Below are 27,133 nucleotides of genomic sequence, written 5' to 3' on the forward strand. Positions count from 1 at the left end.
CCGATACGTTACATTCTCTAATAATTCAAGATCTAATATTTATCGAACGAGTAACCTAGAAGATCGAACTTGTCCGAGCTCCGACGACGATTCATTCGGAATCTCTTCCGATACAATCGGAGCTACAGTATCGACGCGAGAAACGTAAAGTACCGAAATTAATAATTACCAAAGTATTGAATTTAAAAGGAAAAAACTGGCTGCTAGAAATTATCATACCGTGTACGCAAGTAACAAATATTTAAATTACAGAATAAACTCTTCCAAAACCAAGGATCCGTAAACACGGCCTTTGAAGAGCTGACGCTTCCTTGAACTTTTCATTTCTATTAAGAAAGAACACCACTTTCTAGGAAATTTCTGTAGCGTGGTACGAGGATGCTAATATTTTCTACATACGGTAACATTTCTTTTTCTTTTTTACAAAAATATATACTTTTGATACGCGTGCGGAACCTTTGTACGGTATTGTCGAAAGAATTCCCAAATACGAGCATTCCTTTTCCCCGAAAAGGTGGTGTTCTCTTTAAACGGAGAAGGACGAAACCAGTTTGTCGCGTGAGAAATTGCGAAGAATTACGCGAGAACGGTATCGATTAAATATATGGAACATCGAAACCTTCGAAGCACGGTCGAAAAATAAAACGATGTAAAAGAGTCGGTCGTCGTCGAAACCGATCGTTCCAGCAAACGTGAAGTCGGTTGGCGCGCGAGTGAAGGTTCGAATACGGACGAAGGACGCAAACATTTGGGAGGGTACACGCGGGATAATGGATTCGATATGCAATAGTTTCGAGCGGACACGTAACAGCACTATGTTTCGCTGGTCGACTGGAAGAGACTCTCGCCAGGCTAGGAACCGCCGCTTTGCGAAAGATTTATCGGAATTTACACGAATGACGTACGATAAATAGTCAAACGAGCGAGGTTGAGTAGGTCGTTAGACTCGTCCGGTCGCTAGACGGAGAATGTGAAATCGCGTGTACGACAGCGACGATTCGTCGAAATATCGTCGATCGTGTAGCACCTGCCGAGCACGCGAACATCGAAACAAAGGGACCTCTTCGATCGTCAATCGTCTGGAAAAGCTGCACGTACGACCGACCGCCCATCTCGCGACTGACGCCATTTATTACCCTAATGATCCCTAATTGCGTGACTCGCGGACGCTAACAATGAGCTACCAGGCCGACTGAGACGATGCTTCGCAGAGGAATCGAACACAAGGTGATTCCTCCGCTTCGAACGCGCGCGTAATAATCAGTCGCGACCATTAGGCTTTCAATAAGGGGACGACGCTTCCTTGGGAAACGAAACGACTGAATCTCGCGGGAGCTGAAACTCTTGGGAATGCTCCTAGGCGCGACGAATGCGAACCGATGGTTTACCGTTCTTAATAATAGTAATAATAGCACCTTAATTATGCAATGTCTGCGGAATATGTAGAAATACGTAGGCGATGCGACGCGACGCGACGGGACGCGTAGCTGAAACAGTGTTAGCTTGATTACCTCGACCTCGCTGATACGTAGTTGAAATGGAAATGAAAACTGTGATCGATAAAGGACACGTGTGAAATACGAGGCACAGATTTTATGGAAACTTCGTAAACGGAGAAACGCAAAATATTTCACCGACGTTCGGTCGTATCGACAGGAGCTGGCAGTTTACGAGATCTATTTCACGATAAGCATTATAACACGTTGCAACCTCGTAATCGTCCGGTTGGGTTACCAGCCTTGCCGCGTCGGAATATTTTTTCCTCAAACTTCCTTCGAATTTATACTCGCGGGAAATATGACTTTTCGTCGGAATTTTTAGAAAAATTAATTCAGTCGTAGAATACCCAATGCCGTTTGGTACACAGGAATATAAAATCTTGGATATTTGTAGATTCACGAAGCTCGTTAGGTCGGCTCGTCGTTAAATCTGTTCTCTCGTCGCAGTTAAGCGGGCCGTACACCGCGGAGGTTTATGGGAAGCTTTAACGCGGGTTTAATCGACCGTCTTTCTCGTTTAAAAGACTCGCGAGAAAGACGGTCAACAGAACACGCTGGAAAGCCAGCTGTAAACCTCCGCTTGTACGGGCTGCTTAAGGGGGTATTCTCATTCGACGGGATAAAGAGATCGATTTGTTTTATACGACATTTCCTCCTAACGAGAAGAAATATTTGTAACGTGTTTCCTTGAAACGTAACATCGGAATTTAAAAGTCCAAAGAAATTATTACCGTAAGAATATTACCATAGGCACGGATGGAATAATTTACAAAACGCTGAAACAATAGATCGAGATATATTGCACGTCTGTCTAGAAAATTGGAAACTTAAATCATTAATATCGACCGGAATATTTACAATTCGGAAAGGAAACAATGAAAAGCAAATTTTCGTTAACAATTTAATGCCTCTGTAATAATGGCTTTTATTCAAATCGAGAATACATATTTACCAACTAAAAAACGAGATACGCGTTCGAAGGCGAGAGAAACGACGACTCAACGAGTCGATACTAGCGACAATAGCTCGTATAATACATTCGAAGAAACAGGTTTATATGAACTTTTCGTGGACGACGGTGTCCTTTATAGAGCAGGAACAGTGAATTAACAGGCGATATCGTAAATATATTGTCAACGCGTGCAAACGTTTAAACGCGTTTATTCTCGAAATTATATTTTCCAAATTGGCCGTTATTGTACGTCAGGATGGAATGATCATTATTGATCGTCTACGTTTCCAGATTGTTCTTGCTTCTTGCATGTGGCAGTTCTACCTAGTTTCTCAACAGACCGCACGCGATTAATTCATAACAGTGGATAAATTAATATTTATCCGAGTGTATATTATTACATTGAACGAGTGAGACTTTATAGAATTCAAATAAATAGTATTTTTTTGCTCGCCAATATTCGACATTGTCGCGATTTTAATATTCATTAACACCGAGAAGAATTCTTTATCAATTGCGTAAACGTTTTACGTAAATAAAACGAATCAAACGGTCAAAATAATAATTGTCCAGATAAAATAGGATATACATTTAACAATATCTACGAAAAGAAACTTGACAATGAAAGTAGCGTAACTTACGATGTGTATAAAATTACAAGTACAGGAAATTTTCCAAAACTTTCATTACACTTTAACCGATCGTAAATTACATACCGTTCTCGTTGTTAAATGTATTCATCGAGGAACGATTGTTTAGATCGAATTCATTTAGCCAATTATAAAACGAATATATTTAGTCAATTAATTGAATTCGTTACGAGGCCGATAAATATTAAAATTGAGTTCGCAAGACCGATACCTCGGTATCGAGAAACGAAGCATCGGGGATGCGGTGCTCGAAAATTACCAGAGCGTCTCCTTAAAGATATAAAAACAGAAATCACCGCGCGCGCACGCGACGCTCGTATTACGTTCTCCGTAATCATCGAAAGGACGAAAGATTCGCGCGTACTTGAAAGCGCGGCTGTTCCGTTGCGTTGCAACTCGGGACACAATTCCCCCGCGGGGCATCCATTCAATTACGCAATTACGACAAATTACGTATCATCGATTACATCCGTTTTCACGGCGCTCCATCGAGGGAGAGAGCGGGTACAGGTTTCCGTATTTGCAGCGTATACCCGGCGAGTCCTTCGGAACCGCGCCTCGAAGACCTTTCCGTCTCGAGCGCGCCGATTTTTTGTCGCGCGCAATTCGCGACAATACGCGCCGCGACGAATTCAAGTCCACCCTGAAATGTCGATCCGCGACAGATAACGAAACTTACCTCTTGTCACGAGGCGTGACTCGTAGAACGGGGTAGAAGGGGAACGCGACCAACGGAACGTAGAACGTAGAACGTAGAATACTAGTATAGAAAACCTTCCACGTGACTTTTTACCTTTATCGCGCATATCTCACGTATCGATGAATAGACAATCGTGATCGAAGATCGACGCATCTGCATCGATTAATGATAACAATCGGGGACCTGGCCCTTGAATTTTTCTCACGTTTAAAAATAAACGAGTTTCGAAACAATTTGCATATGCGATACATCATCGACAAAAAGAAGGTATCCTCGAAATCATCTACCGCTTGTGGAGAATTTTCCACCGATGACATTTCTTTTATTTTAACTCGATAAGATCACCGAGAGAGGAGATTATTAATCGTCGCATTAAGGCAAGCATTTGTAAAGTTCAAACCCATTCGAAAGCGAGTAACATTTATGTCCGGACGAAAGCTTCGAACAACGAAGGAAACACAAACGACCGTGTATACGTTTTTCCCTCGAATTGAACGTTATTACGCTTATCGTAATTGAATTGTCCAACGTTGTTCTTGCGATCAACGTTGCCCGCGGTTGTTTACATTTACGTTCCTACGTTAACCGTAACTCCGGTCGCGGAGTTATTCCTCCAATTTGAATTAAATTTACAAGTACATCCAATAAACGAATATTGTCGCTGAATTCCGTGCTACCGGTGCACGTTAAAAGGGAACTAGATTTCAAGGTTCGATGTTTGAAATTCCAACGCAACAGCCACGGATCGACTATTTGAAAGTCGTATGGAAAAAGTTTCTCGACGGAACGAAGTATTTAGCGAAAATAAACCGAGACAGGCGCACCACGGGGCTCTTTTGACGTTGAACGTGACTTTGATAAAATCTGGAATCGAGCAGGGGTAGTATCGCATAATTTTTCCGCACGAATCGGTACATTGTGCGCCCTAGATAGCATTCATAACGCAAGCTCGAGAATAGCCAGCGTAGCCTTCGAAAGCAGCAAGGTTAAAGTGTAACGCGAGGTGGTGATCCGACTATTAAACCGAAGGTGAAATAAATCAAACGAACAACGTAAACTTCACTCGATGTTCGTAATCAAAGTTTTTAATAACCGTATCCACTGCACCGAAGTATTGGAATTTTTAAAAACTCGCTCGGTCCAAAACACTTGAAAGATATCCCCTTTCTCGCCTAACGTCGCACACTGCGAGCGACAAAACAACCGTGTAGACCCTACGCAAAGATTGTCCAACAGCGTTCATCGTGTCTTACATTTTTTTCTGGGTCAACAGTTTCTTTTCGAAACTCTAAAAGAAAATTTAATTCCGTAATTCCGCTCGCACTGTCCAATGGCTTGTATTCGTATTTTTTACTTACACAGGTACGATCGAAATGCACGATTCACGAACAAGAGACAAGCCGAACTATGAGTCGATACAGTAATAATATTTAATTTTGTATTCGTTCGTTCAACGTTAGGTGCAACGGTACACAGTTGCATCTGGCCTTCGCACCGAACGTGTACTCGATTTTACCATCTTTCGTCCTTATTTTTATCGTACTTGTTTCGACGGGTGCGTATCGTTTCGCAAGCGTAGAAAGTAATTATCGCGAAGAAAAAAAGAAAAAAAAAACAAACTTAGCAGATACGAGACGATAGGATAAGTGCACCGCCAGAAGTGCAATTATTGCAACGTAGCACGATTACGAGAGCGCGCGTAATTGCGTTTTCGAAAACGCGAGCCTCGTTGACCGTGTCTTTGTGCGACCAACGAACGATAAATTCGAGTTAAAAACAGGATCGTGTATTTCATCGACCGTATTTATCGCGATATCGTAATACGTACCAGGGGGGGTCCAAAACGACCGAAGGTGACGAAATTGGCAATCGAGTGCAACGTCGATGAGCCGATACAAACGTTTGTGTGCAAGGAAGCGTGGTTGGAATTGTTCGGGAACAAGGATTTGACGAACAGCCGAGTACGTCAGAGTGGCTAAGTGACGGCTGCGAGTGTGGGCGTTCGTACGCGTTGCTGGACGAGTCGAGTGGTCCTAAGGGTGGTCAGGATATCGCGAGGGAGAAGTATAGGGAGTATAGTATTCAGAGCGGTTAACGAGAGCTTTTAGAGTCGGGGTATACCGAGAGTTTACCAATGGAGAAATAGTCGTGCTCGTATTTACTCTGTACCCGGTGTTTCGTTTTCAACGTAATACCTAAAAATTCGATGAACCTTTTTTTTCACAGCGCGCTCCTTTCCGCGAGTTTTTCAGTGGCAACGATGCGAGGAAGGTTCGTATTCTTTGGACACAGTTTTCTATTTAAATCGAAAGAGAAAGCTTCGAGAAATTGTAAGAAACGCGATTCTCGAATAAATTTAAAAGCTTCGAATACAACCACTCCGCAAAGCTCCGGAGAACATTTACGTGGAATTCGGAGCGAACGAAGGCAGCGTAACGACGAAAGAAACATCGATGAAAAAATTGCTGCTCGAGCTGCACGAACGAGAAATTATAACGGAAACACGAATGAATAGGTTTTGTGTTCAATACCTCGACGGTTGGGCGTTAAGGGTGGTATTTCAGTTTACACGGTTTTGTCTCGCGAAGAAACGATACGAAGCGTGACGTTTACATTTTAACGAAGCTTCGCAGCGTTTAACCTCTGTTGCTAGCCAATCGTTCGGGAGTAGTTCAACCTTCGATGGTACCTTAAGATTGGAACATCGCCCCTCGGGCCCTAAAACGAAACGATACGGAATATTCAACAGGAATGTTTCGATTTCTCGAAATCGGAAAGATTGCGTTTCTCTTTAAGGACACCGCGCCTACCAGTTTTCAAACGAAACAATAATCCAGTGACTACGGTATCGGTTTCCCAATCGTGCGGTCTCGGGATTCTCGAGACCCTCGTCTCGGTAGAATTATTTTTCTCCTTACGCTCCGTTTAAAATCACACACGAAATATACTTTCGTAATCGCGTTTCAATATTGCAACTTTGCGTGGAAACGAAACTCAAAAGATACGTCACCGTCGAAGTGCGTTCTATGGTAGAAATTTTTCAAACGACTGCAAAGTAACAATCTCCATAAAAAAGTAATTAATTACCGCGAAAGAAACGGTCGGAGTATCTCATGTTCCGCGTGGAAAAGATTCGGTGGTGCGCGAGAAACGCAAAAAAAAAAAAAGAAGAAAAAAGAAAAAAATTCACAAGGTCGTGAAAATTGGAACCGTAGCCGCTACGTTACTGTATCGCTCGCTGAAAAAGCAAGGGCGAGCGTTGTTGCCCCGACGGAACGTTACTGGTGCCACCGTAGAACGTTTCTCGAACGATCGGGTCGCCCACGTTCGCGTCTCGGCGCGTACGAAAATGCTTCCTATCCGCGTAGGAAGTATCGCGTTCGATTCGCGCAGTTCCCTTCGGTCCGTTGGTATTCGTAAAACGGAGAAGGCGAGGCCGGGCGAGCGGGCGAGCGGGCGAGCGGGCGAGCGGGCGAGCGGGCGAGAGCTAGCGAGCACGGGGTGTTCGAGAAGTGGTAATGCGGCAGTGCGACCGCGCGGTGGTGCCATCTAGGCGGAGGATCGTCGGAGGATTGGCTGGCAGCTCGCAGGCGCATTTCCCGGTGCATTCTCCGGTTCGAGGCTCGTCTCGGAGCGTCGCGTCATTCCTTCCCCGCGATTTGACGACGGTAGTGGTCGCTCTTTCTTCTCTCCGCGTACCCTTTTATTTCTCTCTCGCGTCCTTGTCCCTAAACGCGCACGGTTGGTCACGGGCGTCGCGTCGCGTCGCGTCGGGTCGCGGTCGAGTAAAACGCACACGCGCGCGGTTTCGGTTCGTCGCGGCGGCAACAGTTGCTTCGTTGGCTTCCTGGTTTTCTCCGGTGGTCCGGCGCGTTGTCGGTTTCCTTCGCCTTGGTTCGCTGCACGAGAACCTCTCTCCCTCTTGCTCAGTTTCTCGCTCTCTCTCTCTCTCTCTCTCTCTCTCTCTCTCCTCTCCTCTTCTATTCCGCGGGCCGTGGTCCCTGCTCTTCCAGTCCGCTCGCGACGTTCGCGTCGTGTCCCCCCTTCGTCCGCTGACCGATAAGCGTACCACTGTCAGGGTCGGAGAAAGAAGAGGTCGGGATACGTGGTGCGCAGCCAGCTGTTCCACGACGTCGACCGTCGGTCCCCCTTTGCTACTCTTTCCCGGGCCCACTGGCGTTGAGGGCCTCGAGACGCCGCTCGGCCCCAAGGACCCACGGTCCCACCGCCACCCACCATGTCGCTGATCGCCTGCATTCGACGGCTGACCGAGACACCGGCCAGAACCGAGGTAAACAAAGAAACACACCCGACGCGGATGCATCTATTGTTCTCGCTTTGTTCTCGCGTCGCGTGACTATCCGTAACGAACGCGCGAACGAGCACCGATGTGAACATTGTTGCGCGCGGTACGGAACACGGTTGCTGGGATCGTATCGACGCCGTTCGAAAACGAACAACGTGGACGAACAATCGCATCTTCGATCCGGACACGCGACCGTTCCAAAATCAAATTTTCCGGTATTAGATTTTTCCAACGCGATCCTTTACTTTGTCGAAATTTATACGAATGTATCTTGTTCTTTACTCCATTTGAAGCAATCGGGTTGGCCCATCGACGACCGTTCGAAAGGTATTTTTCGTTGACGCTTTCCGGTACCGATTAGAGTCCGGTCCGATCGGAACTTATTCAAAATTTATTTTTATTCGCGAATCGCGTTTTCGCTCGCGCACATCGTTCGTTAAATTCTTCCGTCGAAACGATCCGATCAGTCCGTCGACGATTATTTACGATTTTGCTCTTTCACGGTCGATGCCGAATAGAGACTCGAACGAGATAGAATCGCGCGAAACACCGTTCGAATCCGTGCAAATCTTTACTCCAACGACAATTCCGCGTATTCGAATTACCAGCTGGAAGAGTCGCCCGTTATTGAGATAACGAAGCGATCGTCGAATAAGGACGTCTGCTCGCGATAACGGAATTTGTGTAAAAATCGAGCGTCTAATCTCGGAGCGATCGATCGAGCGACCCGGCGACCATAATCGAGCACCTCGATCGAATCGTTCGACGCGTCCAGCCGGGAGATCTACTCGTACTTCGAGCAACCTTTCAGCGTGGAAAATCAACCGAGTTTTCAGCGACTATTTTCCAGAGTACCGACGCGGAGAGGCTCGCGAGAAGCAAAAAAAAAAAGAAAAAAGGGAACGACTAATTGCGCGAGTGTTTTCCTAGGTCGTAACACGCGTATGCGCGGCTCGCGAAAGAATTACGCGAAGCGTGTCGACTGGCTGATTTTGACGAGAATTCGTTTACGAACGAGGAACCGGAAGACGTTTCGCGCGTGGTTGGCCCTCGCCGAGTTCGCGATGTCGATCGAACGATCTCGTTGGCAAAAACGCGATATAATAACTCGCAACGAAATCGAGATAAAAACTCGAATAACGAGGGTTCGTAATTGCCGAGAACAATGTCCCGATTTCGCGAGCGAGCGTTCCACCGAGTGTTCTCAGTTTCAACGAGAAACGAGACGTTCTCCTCGAGTCGACGAATGCAAATCCGTTCGTTCTGGAACGTTCCGATCCTCCCTTCGGGACTTCTCGACGATTCTTCGTCGCACGCGTCCACTTGCTCGCAAAAACCTTCGAAACGGAAACTCGAACCTTGAGCCGAGCAATTAGGAGACTGCAACCATAGCGACCGAGTTATCGTCTCGCTCGAAGGAACATTAAAGTCGCGGAACGTTACCGTGGCGATGTAATCTTACGATATTTCTCGTTAAATATTTCGCAAACGGTCGTTTCAACTTGGTTCTTCGTTCGGTTTCACGGTTTTCCACGATCTCTCTCGTTGGATCCTTCTCGCTGCGCCTCGTCGGCAAAGTTTCCGTCCGGTACACACCGCGATGACTTTCGATCACCGTGTTTTTGCATTTCCGGCTGACCGCGATCGAACGTCGTCGCGCGCTATGTGGGTCGATCGGAGAAACCGTGACACACGGTTATCCGCTCGTACGACCTTGAACACTATCGGACCAATTATGCGTCCGCTAATCCTCGTTCGATCCCATTGGCGGCGACGCGGGGCTTATCGAGTCACACGGGAGACGTTGCTCGATCACCCGGAGTGGAATTTCCTCGACTTCGTTGAGCTCGCCCCCTCGTCGACGCGAGCCAATCCCCTTCTCCACGGTTGATCTTGAATCACACGGAATTCGGGTTTTCGGTTCGGTGTCACGGCCTCGGTTCCTGCTAATATTTACTTTCACGGACCGCGGTTACGTGGATCGTTCCACGAAATTTACGAGGACGATATCTCGAACGTCCGAGGGACGATTTTGGCAAGCTTCTTCGAAATAACAATCTTCGACGGTCACCGAAAACCGGAACTTCGACTTTGACTAAAAGTAACTCGCGATTAAAATGTTCTCGGTGATCGATCGTTGGGAAATACGGTAAACTTTGGTCTCGCGTGAAACGAAAATCTTCGAAATTTCTCAACGACCGGAACCTAGTTCGCGCTTGCTTTCTCGTACATCGTAGAAATCGGACCGAAGCGAGGACATTCGATCGACGTTGTCGTTCCCTACGATTTCGTTCCACCGGTCCATTTGCGCCGTGTAAAAGTTCGGCTCGTTCGGCGTTAATGAAACTGTCCGTGGCGCGTTCGTTCGATCGACAAAAGATACTCTCGGAGCGTTTCGTCGAATGGTAAATCCGGGGGCGTTAAGTTCCGCGTACACGCGTTAGTTTGTTCGATTTTCGCGAACGTCACCGGAGCGACCGACTAATGGACGAAATTTATTCGATTCGACGAATTCGATTTGTCGCGATTGCGTCTGGCAGTTATTTATAGCGGGACGGTATAACGGATTGTTGCACGATGGAGACTCGTTCGACAGCCTATTACAGCAGTTGCGGTACATTTCTCCGCGCCCTCGATCGCATCGAAATTGTCGTAATTCAGCGACTTTCGCATTGTGCAATTGCCGCGACGCAGGGATCCAAGATTGGACGTCTTTTGCAAACGACGAGCGATAAATCGTGGAACGAAGCGCAATTTATTCGAGCAGCTGTTGGCCGCGAATCGTGTAACGACGCGCGCGAAAGCTGTTCAACGTGGATATTTTTTCAATTTTTTTCCTTCGTTCTAAGTTAAAAATACGCTTTCGAATCGATCTCGCCGAGCAACGACGTCGCGCGAATTATTATACCCATGGTAATCGATTTTCGATGCAATTAACGCGCGGACACGATTCGATCGATATATTCTCTTGTCGTTTTTCAGCTGAAAGGTTACAAAGTCACCGACGTGAACCGCACGCGGAAATTCGGCATCGCCTGTAGGAGCCTCCAGGAGCTGAAACGGAAAGCCTGCGCGAAACTGAACGTGAGTATCGAGTAATCGATCGACGCTCGCGGCGTTTGCTTAATCGATCGATCCCCCCCTGGCCCGTTGGTACAGAGCGGTGCCAAGTATTTCTCCGCGATTCGCTCGCGTCGGATGAAAACCGTATCGCGGCTCGACGTCGCTTTTACATGTTATAATAAAAGTTGCCGGTTGAAACTGGGTCATAAAAGCCTCGCAGCTGATCCATAGAGCGCCACCAGGAGAATCGTAACGCCCCGCCGTTTCGTTCTCGTCGTTCTCGTCGTTCTCGTCGTTCTCGTCGTTCTCGTATCGGGATTTCGTTCCGGGCGATCCTAAAACAGGCCAAACTCGTCGCGTACGCGAAATTGGTCAAGAACGAGCGAGACCGGTTCCATTCACCAGTCACCGCGGATTACGAAGCCCGCTCGGGGCGCTACGAGGGTTTGTTTTTCTTCCCAGCGAAATGAAAACATCCGTTCCGCGACCAAGCGAAACCGTCTCGAATCGTTCCTATCTCGAATCCAAAGTATCCTCGACGTTCGATCTCACCGTGTACCGTTCCGCGATTTTTCGTTTCGCGACCTCCGGTGGTTCGTTCGCCGGAATCAATGGGAGAAAAAATACAATTGCGAGTCGCGGACGAATACGTCGACTCGATCGATAGCGAAAATTGGCTTCGAAAGCCGAGCCGATCGGAGATAAAATTCAAAAAGAGAGAAACCCGGCGGAAATTGTTACCCGCGAAACGTTGAAAGCGATCCTTCGATGCAATTCGTTCGAAAATCGAACGAGAGGAGACGCTCTCGAATGAATATTAATCGAAATGGAAAATAAAGCAGACGGACGTCCGAATGTGTTGGACGGATCGAGCGAAACGAATGGAATTCGTTTACGAAACAAACCGACGACGAGGAACGGAATTTCTACGACGAATAGAAACCACCGCGGTACTCGAACGTCGAAGTTCGGTCCCTTCGTAATTACAAAGCACAGGACACGAAGGAATAGTTCCCTGTATCGTATTGCGATCGTGAGCCGAAACAGGACCGAGAGGACACTTTGGAAACAGATGCGGTTCGCGCGATATCGTAATAGCAGATTCATCGATTCGCGAGGATGAAACTTCGTCGCGACTTTCGATTCGCTAGATCCTTTCTACTACCTTATCCTCGCATCTGGATCGCGTTTCGCCAAGTAACTTATCCGGACGTTAAAAATTCGTAAAAAAAAAACCCAGAGAAGTAGGAGAGAGAACGTTCTTGCAAAAGATCTTTGGATACGTTTCGCGAGTGCGGGCCGATACGTCGAGCGAACGCGTCGAAATCTGTCGCGAGAAGTATACGATTACGAGGATCGAGTTTCGCGAGGAACCGAGTGCACTCGTTTCGAGAACGCGGCGTTTTATCGCGACCCTCTCACTCGAGCAACTTTCGCGCGGATCGCACTTAACCCCGCAGGAACTTTTGCCGCGAGTTCGAACCTCGAGGCGTTGGAAAAGAATCGAGAAACCGAAGACGTCGGAAGACCGCGATTCCCCGGGGCGGTATGCTCGATCGCGAACAGTGGAAGCGGTACGGCTCGGCACGGGTCCTCTCGAGCGATTACCGAGCGGAAAGGCGGCCGAAGGAGAGGATTAAGGTTTGCGCGAAGCGTTAGCTGCGAGCGTTTCGCGGCTAGGTTAATCCGGTTGCGGCAGCGACCTTGGAGCCGGCTCGTGTTCGCCCGCAGCGTGTAGCTCTATCGAACCAGCCGGGCCACGGGCAAGGAGCAGCCTCAATGTCAAGGTCGTCTCCGTCCGCTGGACCGAGAGCCAGACCGGCGGCCAACCCTCCCTCGTGGGGAGCCAAGATTTTTCGATTTCACCCCCTACGCGCACGCGGCTCCAACGATTCTTACCCGTATCTGGCGCACGAGCGTGATTCCGAACAATTGATTGCGGTTGTGCGCGCACCGTCAGACGCGATGTTTCTCCAAGACGCGTGTGACTCGCGACGTTACCACCGAACGCAACCGAGCGCGCTCCACCGAGATCAAACTGTACCCTCGCGTTCGAACTCGAGGATCGTTTCCGGTTAGACTTTATTTTACAACGACCTCGTCGGTTTCGAGAAACCGAGTGGAAATCGTTTGCTCGGATCTATCGATCGCGGTCGTTACAGCGAACCAACGATTTTTTATAGAGAAATTCGAGATAAAGAAAGTAGGTTACTTTCCACCCCTTTGTCGACGGATGGGTTAGGTAAAATTAACGCGCGCGATGAATGCGAAAATCGGCCGATGTAACTTTTTATTTGAATTTTAAATGGAATTGAGTAACGAAATAAATATTTGTACGAAATTTAAAGTTTCCGAACACTTCGAACTGCGCCCGAATTGTCTATACATTTAGGTAAGATTACATGTTATTTCTTTTACGATGAAATAATGGACAACGGCCACGATTTTTTGGCAACAGGTTTGGAAATTGGATCGTTCCTTTAAACGTTTCGACTTTTCGGTTGTTTTCTACCGGTCTTCGGATCTGTGAACCATCCCCGAAAAATATTCAAATATTTCCAAGCTTTTGCTTCGAGGGTAAACAATTTTCCACGGTATTTTCGGGGGAACAAAAACGCGGACGAAAAAATGCCAATTCTTCGTCGAGATTGTAACGGAAAATTTATCGCTTCGCAACCACGCCTCGTAAGCTATCGCCCGAATGTGGGCAAACGTCACACGCGTTAAACGAATGCAAATCCCGTATATTTTGTCCGCCATTGCTAGAAACAGAATCGTGACTCGTCTCCCTTAAACGGATCCCGTGTAAAAACTATTATCGAGGTTCGGTGTCACGAATTTCGAGAAATTAATTTTCAAAGCGTACTTCAGCGATCGTCGATGGAAGCGAATAAATTCGGTATTTAACGATAAAACATCGAAGTCGCGAGATCGTCGATAACGGATAATATTTGCCGTTTTTGCTAAATATTTGACGCGTTTCGGTCGCGCGAATCGATGTACACTCGACAAACGTTCGACGATCTTACGCGGAACGATCGTACGATAATATTTGAAAAATTAACAGAGACGTCGCAATCCTCTCCGACGAAAAAATATTTTTCGAAACGAGAATACGAAACTCGAGTTTAAAGTTCCATCGAAATACGTTCGATCGCGTGGACACGTATGTACGCGCGCGCGTTCGATAACAATTTTTCCTTTTCAATGGTGAGAACGGACGATCGGGATTAAACAACGATAAATTGCCTTTCGGCAATCGCACGACCGTCGAGATATTTCCCGTATTATTTTTCACGGAAGCCACTCTCAATCGATGGACGAGTTACACTCCCGTACGAGTGGAATCCGGAGCTGGCAGGTTTCTTTTGTGTCCTCAGGTAACGAACGATCTCGCCGAAGTCAACGTCTTCTTGCTGGACGGATCGTTGATCGACGAAGAGTACTTCTACACGCTGGAACCTCAGACGACTCTCATCGTCCAAAAGCCCGGCGAGAAAGTGTTGAGCGGTTAGTACGGCTGTATTGGTCGTTATGGACGAACTTTGATTCGCGAGTGGTACGAACTTGAAAAGGAACGAGCGGCTTCGTGGAAAAGAACGATGTTTCCGCGGAGCTCCGTGTGTCAAAGGTTCCTCCTCGAGGAACGAATATCGCCAGTTCGTAAACATTTGCCCAGCGAAAGGCCGAGGAGGAGACCTCCGAGCGTCACTCTGAAATACAGCTTCTCCTTACAGACGCGGACCTCCTGTACGATACCTTGAGGCGCGTCAACATCGATTTCCTGGCTGCCGGCGACAAGGCGTCCGAGTTCCTCACGGAAAACCTTAAGGCGAAGGTCGCCGTTCTAAATAGCGCGCTGAACAAAGACGATTCGAAGACGGCGCTCACCGCGAGGAACGAGCATCCTGAGTGGTTCCGCGGTTTGGAGACCAACTACGCGACAAAAGTGAGTCTTCCGTCATCGAGTGAATCGCTTTCGCGTGGTCAGAGATTTTTACGACTCGCTCGCGTGCGCGTTTATCGCGTAAGAATGTCGCGCGCAAAGGACGACCGGCTTCTTAAGGATAGCTCGCCGCGGTTCGTTTCACGCTTCGTTTCATTCTGAAATTTGTTATTAAGATTAGGAAATATTAAATCGCTCCAGTTGAGCAACGCGATCGGCGGACGTTAATCGTTTAACGGTTACTCACGGGACAAGGTTAACGCGTATGTAACAGCTTACGTTCGATAGCTCAATTAACAAGGTACGAGTGTTCGTACCTTGAAAGCCAACGGCGTAGACAACTTTCCAATCGTTTAACAGAAACGGGCAAAATGATTCGAATCGGACCGCTTTCGAAGACAACTTGGGAAACGAATTTTACGATCGGCCGACCGAATCGTTGCGCAAGAAATTTTCGCACGTTTCTCGACGACGAACGACGGTACCCCGAGAACCTCGTCTATCGCGAATCACTCGCGCGCGTAGCGTAATAAGGCACTCAAGGTCGACACCGTAATGCAATTTAACGAGAGCGGATCTGCCCTGCAACGTCCAATATCGCTCGGGCTAATTAACGTTAGAACGCTTCCACTTTAATTCCGCCAGCTTGCCATTTATCGCGCGTCAAGTTTCAGCTCGAAATCTCGACCCCTTGGTCCAACGGTTCCATGGAATAATTAATTGGATCGTTATCGCTATCTCTCCGCGCGGCCCGTGTTCGCGTGCGACTCTATTTTTATCACGCGTTGCTCGGTTCAATCGTTCGTACAGCGTCTACCGTAAAGGGTGTTCTCCGTCGGTGGTGGTTCTGGCAACGATTTCGAGATAAACTTTTTCGGCCGAATCTTATTCGTGCGCGCGAAATTACGTCCATTTGCATTTTACGACTTTTTGCCGATTCAATGCCAAGATTTACATTTCCATTTACAGTTCGAGACGTTACGGTCGCGTAACATCCACCTACGATGTTTTATTAAAATCGTGACGTAACGCTCGACGCGGCCTACCTTATAAAATCGTTTCCCAGAAGCGACGTAATTTCTCCGCCGTGAATAATGTTGCGCACAATCCGAAAGCTACGATAAATATAACGTATACCTCTGGATCACCGGCCGAATCCCTTTCATCGCCATCAGGAAATCCCTGTTTTCCACGAGCTACGGGCTCGACCTTCCCTTCGATATATCTCCCTTCCTAATACCGAATATCCTCGAGTCTAAGGCTAGGATCAGCTAGGTAGCTTTCCTGGTAAAATACGCGGCCTACCTTCCCCTTTCGCACCGATATCCACCTTTGACCTTCTTTCTCTCCCGTGATCGACATTGGGACCGTTCCATCTACTCCTCCCCCTCCTCGTGGAATTACGAGATTCGGCGGGATTTCGATTGTTTACTACTTTCGCATCGACGGGAACAAATTGGAACCAGATCGGTTTAAATTATCCTCGATGAACTCGCGCGAGCGATCGGGCTGCTACTTGGGCCATTGTAATGAACAATGAAGGCAATTCTATTGGCGATTTGCCGAAAACAATAGCCCCGTTCCGCGCTGATTGCACGCCAATTACATTCGAAATGAAATCTATCGACCCATTTCGATTAGCTATTCGTATTTATATATCGTCGATATTCGGTATTTTATTTTTTTCCAGCCGACGAATCCGCGCGAGCGACTCACCCTCGGTAGGAATGAAACGCGCGGTGCGCCAACGATGTTACAATTTTTATCGCAATGGGCCGTATCGATGTTTTTCCCGTAACGCTTCTCCGTATTCGTTCCATTTTTTTTTCTTCCATGCTCGTCGATCCCAAACGCGAAACAAACGCGAAAAATTTTCCATACACGTCGACTCGCGACGACCTTGTTTACCCGAGACCTCGAACGATCTCCACTCGTGGAGCGGAACTGTTCGCTCCGAGAACAAAGGTTAATTTAAACTCGAGAATCGAGGCTCGTGGAAAAACAAACCGCGAAACCTCGAAACTCTTTCTCTTTCCTTTTTTATTTTTTTTTTTTTTCCGCTCGTGGTCTCTCGCGCAGTTCGTTAAACCCGTAACCCCGAATCGAACCCGACCGCACTCACGAAACACGCGTCCCGCAGGAGGCGTACATGCACCGCAGATGCCAGGACAGGATACGGGGATACCTGTACAAAACGATCGATCAGATCAAGTCGTCGGACACGTTCGCGAACGATCGCAGTGCCAGGAAGCAGCTGCTCTGCGCGATCGCCTTCTTCAAGATGCAGCTGAAGGAGGACCACTACTTTGGATACTATTTCGACAGGAGTCGGGCGAAGATTCATTCGACGGAGTCCGTCGACGAGGCGGACTCGTCGACCTGTTACGATCATTGTCCGTGTCGGCTCAATCGACTAGACGACAGCACGTACTTCCGGTTATTCGGGACGTGCGATCGATCCTGCGTGGACGGCCCGACGAAGAAATCGACCGAGAGAAACTCGAACGTTCGCTCGAGGACCGAGAAGGACGAGGATGAGAAGAAAGAACCGGTAGAGGAGGAGGACGGTTGTCCTTACAGGATTCGAACCAATCGAAGGGAATCCTGCGTGGCGATTTGCGATCCTAAGGGTGAATTTCGATGCGACGGCGTTTGGAACGCGGACGTCTGCGCCTATGGTCAGAGGCACAGGATCAACCCGTACAGGTCGAGAGAGGAATTGATCCTGTTCTCCACGTGGAATTTCGACCACAAGTGAGAATTTTTTTATTTTTTTTCCCTCTAGAATATATCACTTTACCGATCGGTAGCCTATTAATCGGCCTTTTGCCGCCAGCGTTTAGCGACCGGTAGCTTATTAATCGGCTTTTTTGCCGCTGATACTTACCGGTGATTTATTACTCTGTAATAACAGGAAGCGAGCGATATAGTAGCAACGTTCAAACGTTTGGTTTCACGTTTCCAGAGGCGTAAAAGAAAGCTCATAGATTCCTGCGCAATTGTCTAAACCGTGACGGAACCGGTGTCTCGTATTTGCGATCGAGTAATCGGTGAAATGTACAAGACGTTCGACCGCTACCGGTTGGTAAAGCTTGAGAGTTTTCGTTTTATGGTCTAAATAAACCGTCTTCAAATTTTAACGGTGGTTTCGACCGGTTAATATCGAAGAGAAAATAGTTTTACGCAAGGTACTGACATTTTATTAACGTTCGTTCCCGATCTTTAGAATCGAGAGGTCCAGGATGTTGGTGCCCCAGCTTCTGAAACTATCGGCTGAAACTATCAGCGAGGAGGACATCCTCGAATTTTACGACAATCTGTTCACATCGAAGAACTTGAGGCTGGTTCACATCGTGTGTCACGACAAGGGCTCGCACAAATAATTAGACGGAATCGCGTACGGGGTACCGAACGAAGGATCTACTTCAAAATACGTAACACCGTAGAGCAACCTCTGAACGTAAATGTATCTCTTCGTACGAGAACGTACCTACCTTGTAAACACTGTTGGATAGTTTATAGATTTAAACGTTTGTTAATGTCGCATCCGGCAGTTATTCCGTTGCGCCACATAGTATCAAGCAATACCGATCGCGAGATCGACCTGGTCTCTTTCCATCGAGGATCGACGATACCCGTCTTTCTTGCGCGTTCGAAATGTCGTAATTTTCTATTCGTAATCTATATCGCTGAATGTTCACGATAGTCGGTGTCTACGTTCCAACACTCTTCGAGCACAAGCTTCACCACCAACGAACCGTAGAGTAATCCGTGCACAAATTTTTTCATTTTCGTTGCACCAACGAACGATACTCGTATCGTCGCTTTCCACTCGGCCGGTAAGCAAGATCGCCGCGCGAGGGCAAAGACTAAACGGGACGTCCACGCGACAAGTTTTTCGACGTATTTTTAAACAGCAGCGTTTGTCCGATCGTTGTTACAAATGAAAAAAAAACAAAAAAAAAAAACAAGAAAAAAAACCACAGTCCGACGCGTTTCTTCTTCTTCGGGACGAAAACCGATTACCCCAAAGGGGTGGAAACCCGAATCTGGTGTACAGGGTTTGGCGCAACGGAATGATCGCGGATTTAAGAGAGTTTATCGCGGCGAGCCGTGAAAGCTCGCCGAAAGGATTGTTGCTCGTTTCATTGAACGAACAACAAAATGGCCGGTCCGAGGCTGAACCCGACGACGGCCTGACTTTAGGACGGGTTAGTGTTTATCTTTAGAAAGTGTACTCCGTAGAGTCGAGTATCTTTCGAGTATTTTTGATCCGACTGGTCGACCGAAGACTAAACCAAAGTTCTGATATATACATATATACATAAATATATACATATACATATTCGTTATTGAATTTAGAAAAGACGTATATACACACGTACACGCATACGCGTGCAAGGTGACTCGGATGGGTCTTGTTACGAATCGACCGACCGAGCAACGCTGTTCGAGGAACATTGCGATTTCGTTGTTGACAGTAGAAGGGTTTAAGGGTTTGCGAACGAGTCTTCGTTAAGAAATTCGCGAGCGCGTTTGCGTCGATTCGAGGAAAGCTACGCGGGCAAGATACACATTGGAGTATCGAACGAACGTTGAAAGAAAATTCCGAAGGGAAATATCTATATAGACTTCATCGACACGGTATCGTCGGTTTTCGATTCGTTGGTCTTACGTGCGGGCTATTGTTAGAAAAGACACGCGCGATAATAGAAACTACGGGAGACGGAAATCTCGTCGGTCGAGGTAATTTGTAGGCGACGTACTACGTTCGAGATAGAAACTATTGGTCGTGGTGGGTTATCGAGTGTATATATACTCACCGTGCGAGAGAAGTTGAATATTCGTTATTTATATCGAGACCATAACGGCGATCGTGTTCGGTACACGATCCAATTATTTCCGTTTCCAACGTAGTATGGTATTCGAACGACGAGTCTTTCAATATTTCGTTCAGTTACCCAACGGTCGACTCGTAACGAGACAACCGTCGCATCCTGCGTTTAAGGACATACGAACGATCAATATATACAGAGATATATACACCTATATATATATACAAAGAAATTATACGACGTTTTAGAGACTTCTGCGATATACCCGAAGTGGTGCTTCTTCCGACATAGAGAATATCTGACGGAAGGACTCGATTCGAACGGTGTCTTTTTGATAATTCTCCTTTTGATATGATTTCGATTGGTCCGCGCTCGCTCCGTCGCGACGCGCCTCGCTACTCGCTCGAGTAACGCGCCGCCACGGATCGAGCCGTCGCCAATTCGACTCACTTTTTATAAAACCTGGATTACCATCGACGATGAAGACAAATGACGACGGTGGAGGAATATTACGGTTGATGAATTTTAGGGCGTTTTTGGACGAGACGCTCGCGATTCGGGTGCGTCGTCGAGCGACGCGAAAGAGTAACACTGTGCGCACCTTATGACGACCGATTATGGCGTCTCATCGGTGGTTCTTCCTTCTAGTGGCTCGAATAGCGACAGCTGGGAGCTCCGCTCTTTGTACACTCGATTGAACGCGTGCGATTAGGCAGCAGGGGACACTAGGAGCGGAACGAAATCAACTGGCCGATCAAGGTCACCGAGGGGCTATCCCCACCGTACACGGTAATTCTCGATTTCGAAGCAAAAAGTTCGGTTCATTGGCTGCCTCGTGTTCGAGAATTTGTTCTCGGAACTGTTCGATTTCTTTTTAGCAGAACTTTACGAGAGTATTATCGACGTATCGGCGAAGCTTCGAAACGAGCCCAATGAAAATGAATCCAAACACGAGCTTGCTCGAAGGCGCGCGCACTTGCGAAATTCAGGGATGTTCGATTTTACACGTAGTTAAAAATAATCCGAATATGCTCGTGTTTGTACTCGTTTTTATCGGGAGAACCTGAATAATATATCGATAACACTGTCGCGAAGACGATAGTACGACGAAAGGAATATATAAATTTGAAGTTTCTCTCTCCGTGGGAACGATCGTGCAATTTGAATCAGAGGACACAATTGCATCTTGAAATCGAGAATTACCTTACTCAACGTTTAATCGCTCCACGATGGTCGCCGACGCGATTTACAATCAAAGAAGTGACCTCGCGCGTTCCAGTTGATTCTGTTCCAATCGGAGACAAATTTTTAAGAAGCGTTTTTTCGCGAAAACAAAGCAAAGGAATCGCGTAGCTGCGACTTCGTAGTCACCAGGATCTCGGCGTTGTCTCCCGAGCAACGAATGACTCGTTCGAAAGAGCTCTCGTAGAAGTTCGGTTGAGCATGCGACGTTCAGTTCGATTATGCTTGCGCGTATCGACGCCGACTGAAATTCGTAACGTTAACTGCATCGCGTGCCCGTTTCTTGCTTAAAAGATCGACGATTATTCAATGCGGTGGCCACGAATTACGCTGAAAAGAACGCAGAGAGGAGCGAGCGTGAATTCTGCGGTAATCCCTCGCATAAAAGGCACATCGTCGGGTCCGCGTAGGTCTCTTTAAGGAGGAACGGTGACGAATTTGTTCCTGGAATCGACCTTTCGTATCTCGGTGCAGCGTCGGTATTACAGAGCTACGAAGCGATGCTGCACGCGTGTAGATGCGACAGCACCGAGGCGAACGATCATCTTTTCTATTTCTTGTTGCATCTTAACGAGATTCTAGCGATAAAACCGAGACCAAACTGGGCCTTATTCGGACTGTTTTCACTCATACATTGTACGAATCGTTCTCGAAGAACTTTCGAGTACGTATTAGTAAAAATGGTACGAACGCGGTCGCGTTCGGTCGCCCTTTCGTCGCGAGTCCGTCGACGATACTTTTACGAAGACGGAATGGAAAATATAAAAGTTCTCAGTTTACATCGAGAAGCGTTTCATCGTTACACGCGGGATCTCTTTGTATCTCGACCGAGCGGTTTTGAAATTCCCGACCGCTATTAAACGTGGCTTCTCTATCGAGGGATTACCGACGAAATATCACCTACGTACGCATTGCTACGGAAGATGTGTCGAAGATCGTCGTGCACGAAGCAACTCTTGAGAAAAATCTTGCGTCACCGTATTCAGCGAACTTTGAGCCTCGATGAAAATACCGGCGCGTCACGAGCGTTACGATCGATCGCGAAGTCGCGAGCTTCTCGCGAGATCGAGGCGAGAATCGTGTTTCGCGCGCCAGTATCGTTCGTCGATGCGCGCTCTACGAGAAATCCCAGTTTTATCAGCAGAGGTATTCGTTCGCGAGGTCCTTGCCAACGGTTCCATCGGTAAAGTTTCGCGGACGAACGTAGAACGTATCGATTTCTGCACAGCTTCGAGTTACTTTAAACCTATACGGCTAGCCGCCACTTTGATTATCCGTTGTACGTTTCAGCTATTCTACAATTGGCGTGAAATCAAAAGTTGATCGCGCGAGTCGAAAAATAAAATCGGACGTGTGTATGTGTTGCGCGATCGACCGCGAGAGAGAGAGAGAGAGAGAGAGAAAGAGAGAGAACTTACTCGTCGCGTCGGAGAACGACGACATCGAAGGATACCTGCTAGCATCGTGATAGATTCGAAAAAAAAAAGACAAAGAGGAATATTTTTGTGAAATCGCGCGTCCAAAGAATCCCCGCGGCGCGGCATGATGCAACTGCATAAAAGTGCAATACTTCCTCGTAGGCTACGTGTAAGCATAGTTATTTTTCAATGTAAAACGACTGTGTAGCTCTACTTTAGGCAAATATATATTTTAGGTACGAGTGAGCGGGAGAAAAGAGAGCAAGCGAGAAGAGAGAGACACGTCGTAATTTCTTTCGTTCCATCCCACGTTGATCCCCCCCTGCGAACGATGCAACGATTGATCGCGTTCGGTCGATTGCTCGATATCGTTGAAACCTTGGTTCTTCGACGTCGAATTTTACAACGTCGAAGGAAAGCTGGTTCGCGCCCAATCTGTCGCGCGCGCAATTTAAACGACCGATCGTTAAGTTTATCTTTACGGTTCGTCGTAAACCTGTTTACGCTTGTATAATTTATACGTTTCGTTGAAGTAAGAGTTTTTGGTTTCTTCCAGCGACGAACCGTGACTCGTGGCTTTTACGCGTTCACGGAATTACAGAAGGTGCTGCTCGGGACGATTTCTCGGTCGAGATCCGATATTCCCTCGAAAGAGCATTCGCATCGCGGAGACGTTGAGCAGATTCATCGACGGTTTCGAATATTTATCCCGAGCAACGTTCGCGCCGTGAAACGTTCGAAAATCATTCCCAACCTCTCGAACGATAAACACTTTGATACCGGTTCGGTGGTTTCTTCGATTACTCGAGCAGAAATTTCTACGCGACGGATAATCGAACGAGCGGATATTGCGCCACGGAGGTGTGCGGTTCGAAGGAATTTATGTCGAGGTGAACAACGACAATGTAATTGTAACGATGCAAAGTAGCAACGTAATCGTATCAATTTATCCGTCGCCGCGATTGAACGAATTTCATCTTTTTTCCTCGTCCGCGAATCGAAATAGCGTTCGATAACGTCCGATCGCGTAAATCGATCACAAGCCGGTTAATTACCAGCGCGATTAAAGGGGAACGAGGCAACGTAAGAACGGTCCGGGCCGGTGTCGCTCGACTGGATCGCGCTCGCAAAGCTTCCCTTCTTTCGTCTCCTCTTTCCCTTTTGTTTCTCCTTCAGCCCGTTTGGCATCGAAACGAGTCGCGCCAAGTTTTCGCGAACGACGTCGCGAAAGCTCCGTTAACAACGCCGATTGTTCGAGTTCCGCGCAGTCGCTGCTATTTTACCGCTTCGAGCGTCGGGCTGCGCGTCTTTCCTTTCCCCTTCTCATCGACATTGCCGATAATTAATCGTAATTACGTCCCGGGGTCGACGGAAGCTGCAACGTCCGTGGCTCCGCTCGTTCTTGTCGCTTCGAAATTTTTACGGACGAATGGCGAGGAGAGGAATCCTCGTTTCGGTGAGCTTCGACCCGGTAGGAGAAATCGAGAGACGATTTTTTCGAAATATCCGAGTTTTTCCGGATCGTCGGTCCCGGCCCTTCGAAAATGGAATTACCTCGACGCGGTACCGCTTCGCGCAACGAAGCGTCACCGTAACGGGTCAATTTCGGATTCACCGAGCAGTCTGAATGGAGCTTAAACTTCGTCGAAATTCTCCCGGCCGTTTCTCCCCGTCCGTTACACCCCGGCTCCCTTTTACGCGCGACGATCGAGATTATTTTCAATTTTTCGCAGTTTTCGGTGACTGGCGGCGGAAAAGTCACGACGCGGAAGGGAGATTAACGCGAGCGAAAGGACAGAGATTAAACGACGCCGGTCTCTCGTTCCTTTGGTTCTTCTTCGCTCGCCGCCGAACACCCGCGCGCAACTTTTGCGAACAACTTTCCGCTCGACATCTGTCTCGGGTAGACGGGTTCACCGGCTACCCGAGACGGAACGCCCCGTAGTCGGATAAAATAATTCGAGTAACTTTCCCTTTTTCGTTATCGCAGCCCGCTCTTACGTGCACGGCGAGTCGACAACCATTGAAACGTTAATTAATTTCGCGATCGATCGAACGGCTCGTCGAGCAAAAGTTGCGCGACGTACACGGTTCTTATTATTTTATTCGATTATTGCGTACACGGTGAGCCGGTTACTATCGACTCGTTAACCGTTTCCGAGACAGTTAGCGACCAGAGAAGTTCTCGGGTAAAAGTTCCGCGATAGAGAAGAGGGCATCGCGCGTTGAAAAGTTTCTTCGAAAGTGGAGTCGCTTATCGAGACACCGCGGTGAACCCGAATGCTGTATCCGTTTATCTTTCGATAGCCCAGCTCAAGAGGAACGCAATGGCCCGTGACGGGAAACGCAATAACGTTTGGTGTCGAAGTACCTTATATACGCAATAAAATCTACGATCGTCTTTCCCCTGTGCTCTCTCGATTTTAATGCAACGAACCTTCAACCGTCGCTATCGAGAAGATCTTTATTTTGAATCCCACGGAGAAGCGTCTCCTCGAGAGGAGGATACGTTTCGTCGAACAGTGGCTCGTTTCCTCCGATTTATTTTCCATCGGTCCTCGCTTCGATCGTCCCGATACTCCCTTTCGATTCGCGCGGTCGAACGTACCGCCAGCGAATCGAAAGGGACACTTCGGAGCCGAGAACACATCGACCGGTCGTTCGAAAGCCAAAAACGTCGAACGAATAGCTGCCAACGCGCGTCGAGCATCGAATTCAACGGCGATCGCTGGACCACCGAGGACTCGTTTCGCCGATCGTAACGAGAACGAATTTTCCTTTCACGAGTCGGTGGATTTTCGCGGCTGAGCGATCCTCCATGGCCGGACCCTCCGCCCCAAAATTACCCCGCAATATGTTGCCAATCGTAACGAGCCGAAAATCGATACAAGACGGAGCACCGGCTCCAAGAGCTTGCCCGCCGAAAATTACAGTCTTACCGCCCCGCCATTAACCGCTCGCTGCGGAGATCGTTCCACAATGTCGGACTTTATCGGGGGAAGAGCTCGATACGTACGTATATCTTCCGATTCTAAATACGAACGTAACCTCGTGAGTGGATATCCTTTGTCCGGTCGCGTGTAGCGTCGATTCACCAGCAGGGAAGCTGCGATAAATCTTCGTAAGAATTTTCATCGAGCCCGGCTCCCTTTGGGCGATATTTCCATTTTGTTTTCTAGGTACGTACACGTCGAGCATAATTTGCCATCGGTTAAATTACTCCATCCCGCTCGGGATAATCCCATTTTGCCGCGTATGCAACACCGTGTACGCTACTGAATTATAAAATACATCTTACCGGCAGAACCGAGGGAAATTTGCGTTTCGTTCCGAATTTGGCTAGCGAACTCGTCAACCCGCCGCTTCGGGACTGCCTTAAACGCGCCGTTGGTTAACGTCTCGATCCTCGTGAGAGACGATTCCAGCGAAACGACCGCCGATCTCGATTCTCCGGACCTTTCGTAGTTGGTTTTCCAGCCCATCGAAGAGGTCGTCACTCTGCGTTAAAAATCGTCAAGGTGCTCTTTCGACCTTATTCGAAACTTTCGACGGGACAAAGATTCGGAGATATATTTATTTTCAGCGTAAGGAAATATTTTCCATAAACGTACCTTTCTGTAGCGTTTTGCGTTCTTTTCAGGCAACACTTCCACTTGCGCCTGGAGTTCTCCATTACAGATACTCTTGCACGATAATACGTTAGAGATTGAAGCATCTCTTAGTCTCGGAAGGGTCTGTGCAACCGTTGGGAGTTCCTAACGGCGTTTAGGCCTTCTTCCGGGGATCATTCTCGTCGGAGCATCGCTGTTTTCGAAGACAGCGAGGATTACGGAAGTTTGAGTCTCTCGCGAAGGAAAGGGCAAACGAATCGTCGTCTGTCGCCGATACCGCGAGGATCGTCGGGGGAAAGTCCATGCGGTGGTAACAGCCTTCAGATCGAGAAGGAAGGAACGGAAGCGAGAGGAGAACGCCGCAGGACGAAATTCGAGCCGATTTTCCGGCACCCTCGCGCAAACCCCGGTTTCCACCCCTGGCGACTTTACTGCCGGCACTGATCACTTCCCTGCGAAACGATTTACCGATTTATCGTTTAATTTCGCGACGATGGCCTCTCGATGCCTCGGTCGGGCGCAGCGTGAGCCGCCGTTACGCGCGTAAAACTTTCGAAATTCGAAAGAGAGAGAGAAAGAGAGAGAGAGCGAGGAAGAGGAATTTTCGTATCGCAAGGATTAACGATCGAGCCGGAGGCACCGCGCGCTCGAGTCGTTTCGGTATTGTTCCTGAGTATCGGACGAACCGGATTTTATTGTCGCGTTAAACGCCGCCCGGATTCGATGTAACGGTTCCGTTGTAATGCGCAATTCGGTCCCGGTGTAATGGATCGTTACAGGAACGGGAACCGCCACCGGACACGAGGTAATTCGCGGTATCAACGATGACGCTGGAATTATAGCGGATTCGCGATACTTGTCTCGATATTGTCTAGCTATTAGTCGTTGTCGTCGATCGTATTTCGGCGAGG

At 47.9% G+C, this 27,133-nt stretch overlaps 1 protein-coding gene across 2 annotated transcripts in view; it reads left to right on the forward strand.

The window, feature by feature from the left end:
• Drep4 (DNA fragmentation factor-related protein 4) overlaps nt 1-22,889 on the forward strand; it is a 59,004-nt gene extending 36,115 nt beyond the window's left edge. The window contains exons 2-7 of one of the 2 annotated variants that reach the window (XM_076307254.1): nt 7,880-8,092; nt 11,090-11,191; nt 14,551-14,680; nt 14,908-15,119; nt 17,257-17,870; nt 18,343-22,889. In XM_076307254.1, the coding sequence (XP_076163369.1) occupies nt 8,039-8,092; nt 11,090-11,191; nt 14,551-14,680; nt 14,908-15,119; nt 17,257-17,870; nt 18,343-18,499 (1,269 nt within the window). In that variant the 5' untranslated portion in view covers nt 7,880-8,038 and the 3' untranslated portion in view covers nt 18,500-22,889. Of the gene's footprint in view, nt 1-7,879; nt 8,093-11,089; nt 11,192-14,550; nt 14,681-14,757; nt 14,830-14,894; nt 15,120-17,256; nt 17,871-18,342 lie in introns of those variants that run through there. The other variant, XM_076307255.1, reaches the window with a different exon arrangement.
• The last annotated feature ends 4,244 nt before the right edge of the window (nt 22,890-27,133 follow it).

Source organism: Ptiloglossa arizonensis, chromosome 3, assembly GCF_051014685.1.
Source record: "Ptiloglossa arizonensis isolate GNS036 chromosome 3, iyPtiAriz1_principal, whole genome shotgun sequence".
Lineage (NCBI taxonomy): Eukaryota > Metazoa > Arthropoda > Insecta > Hymenoptera > Colletidae > Ptiloglossa > Ptiloglossa arizonensis.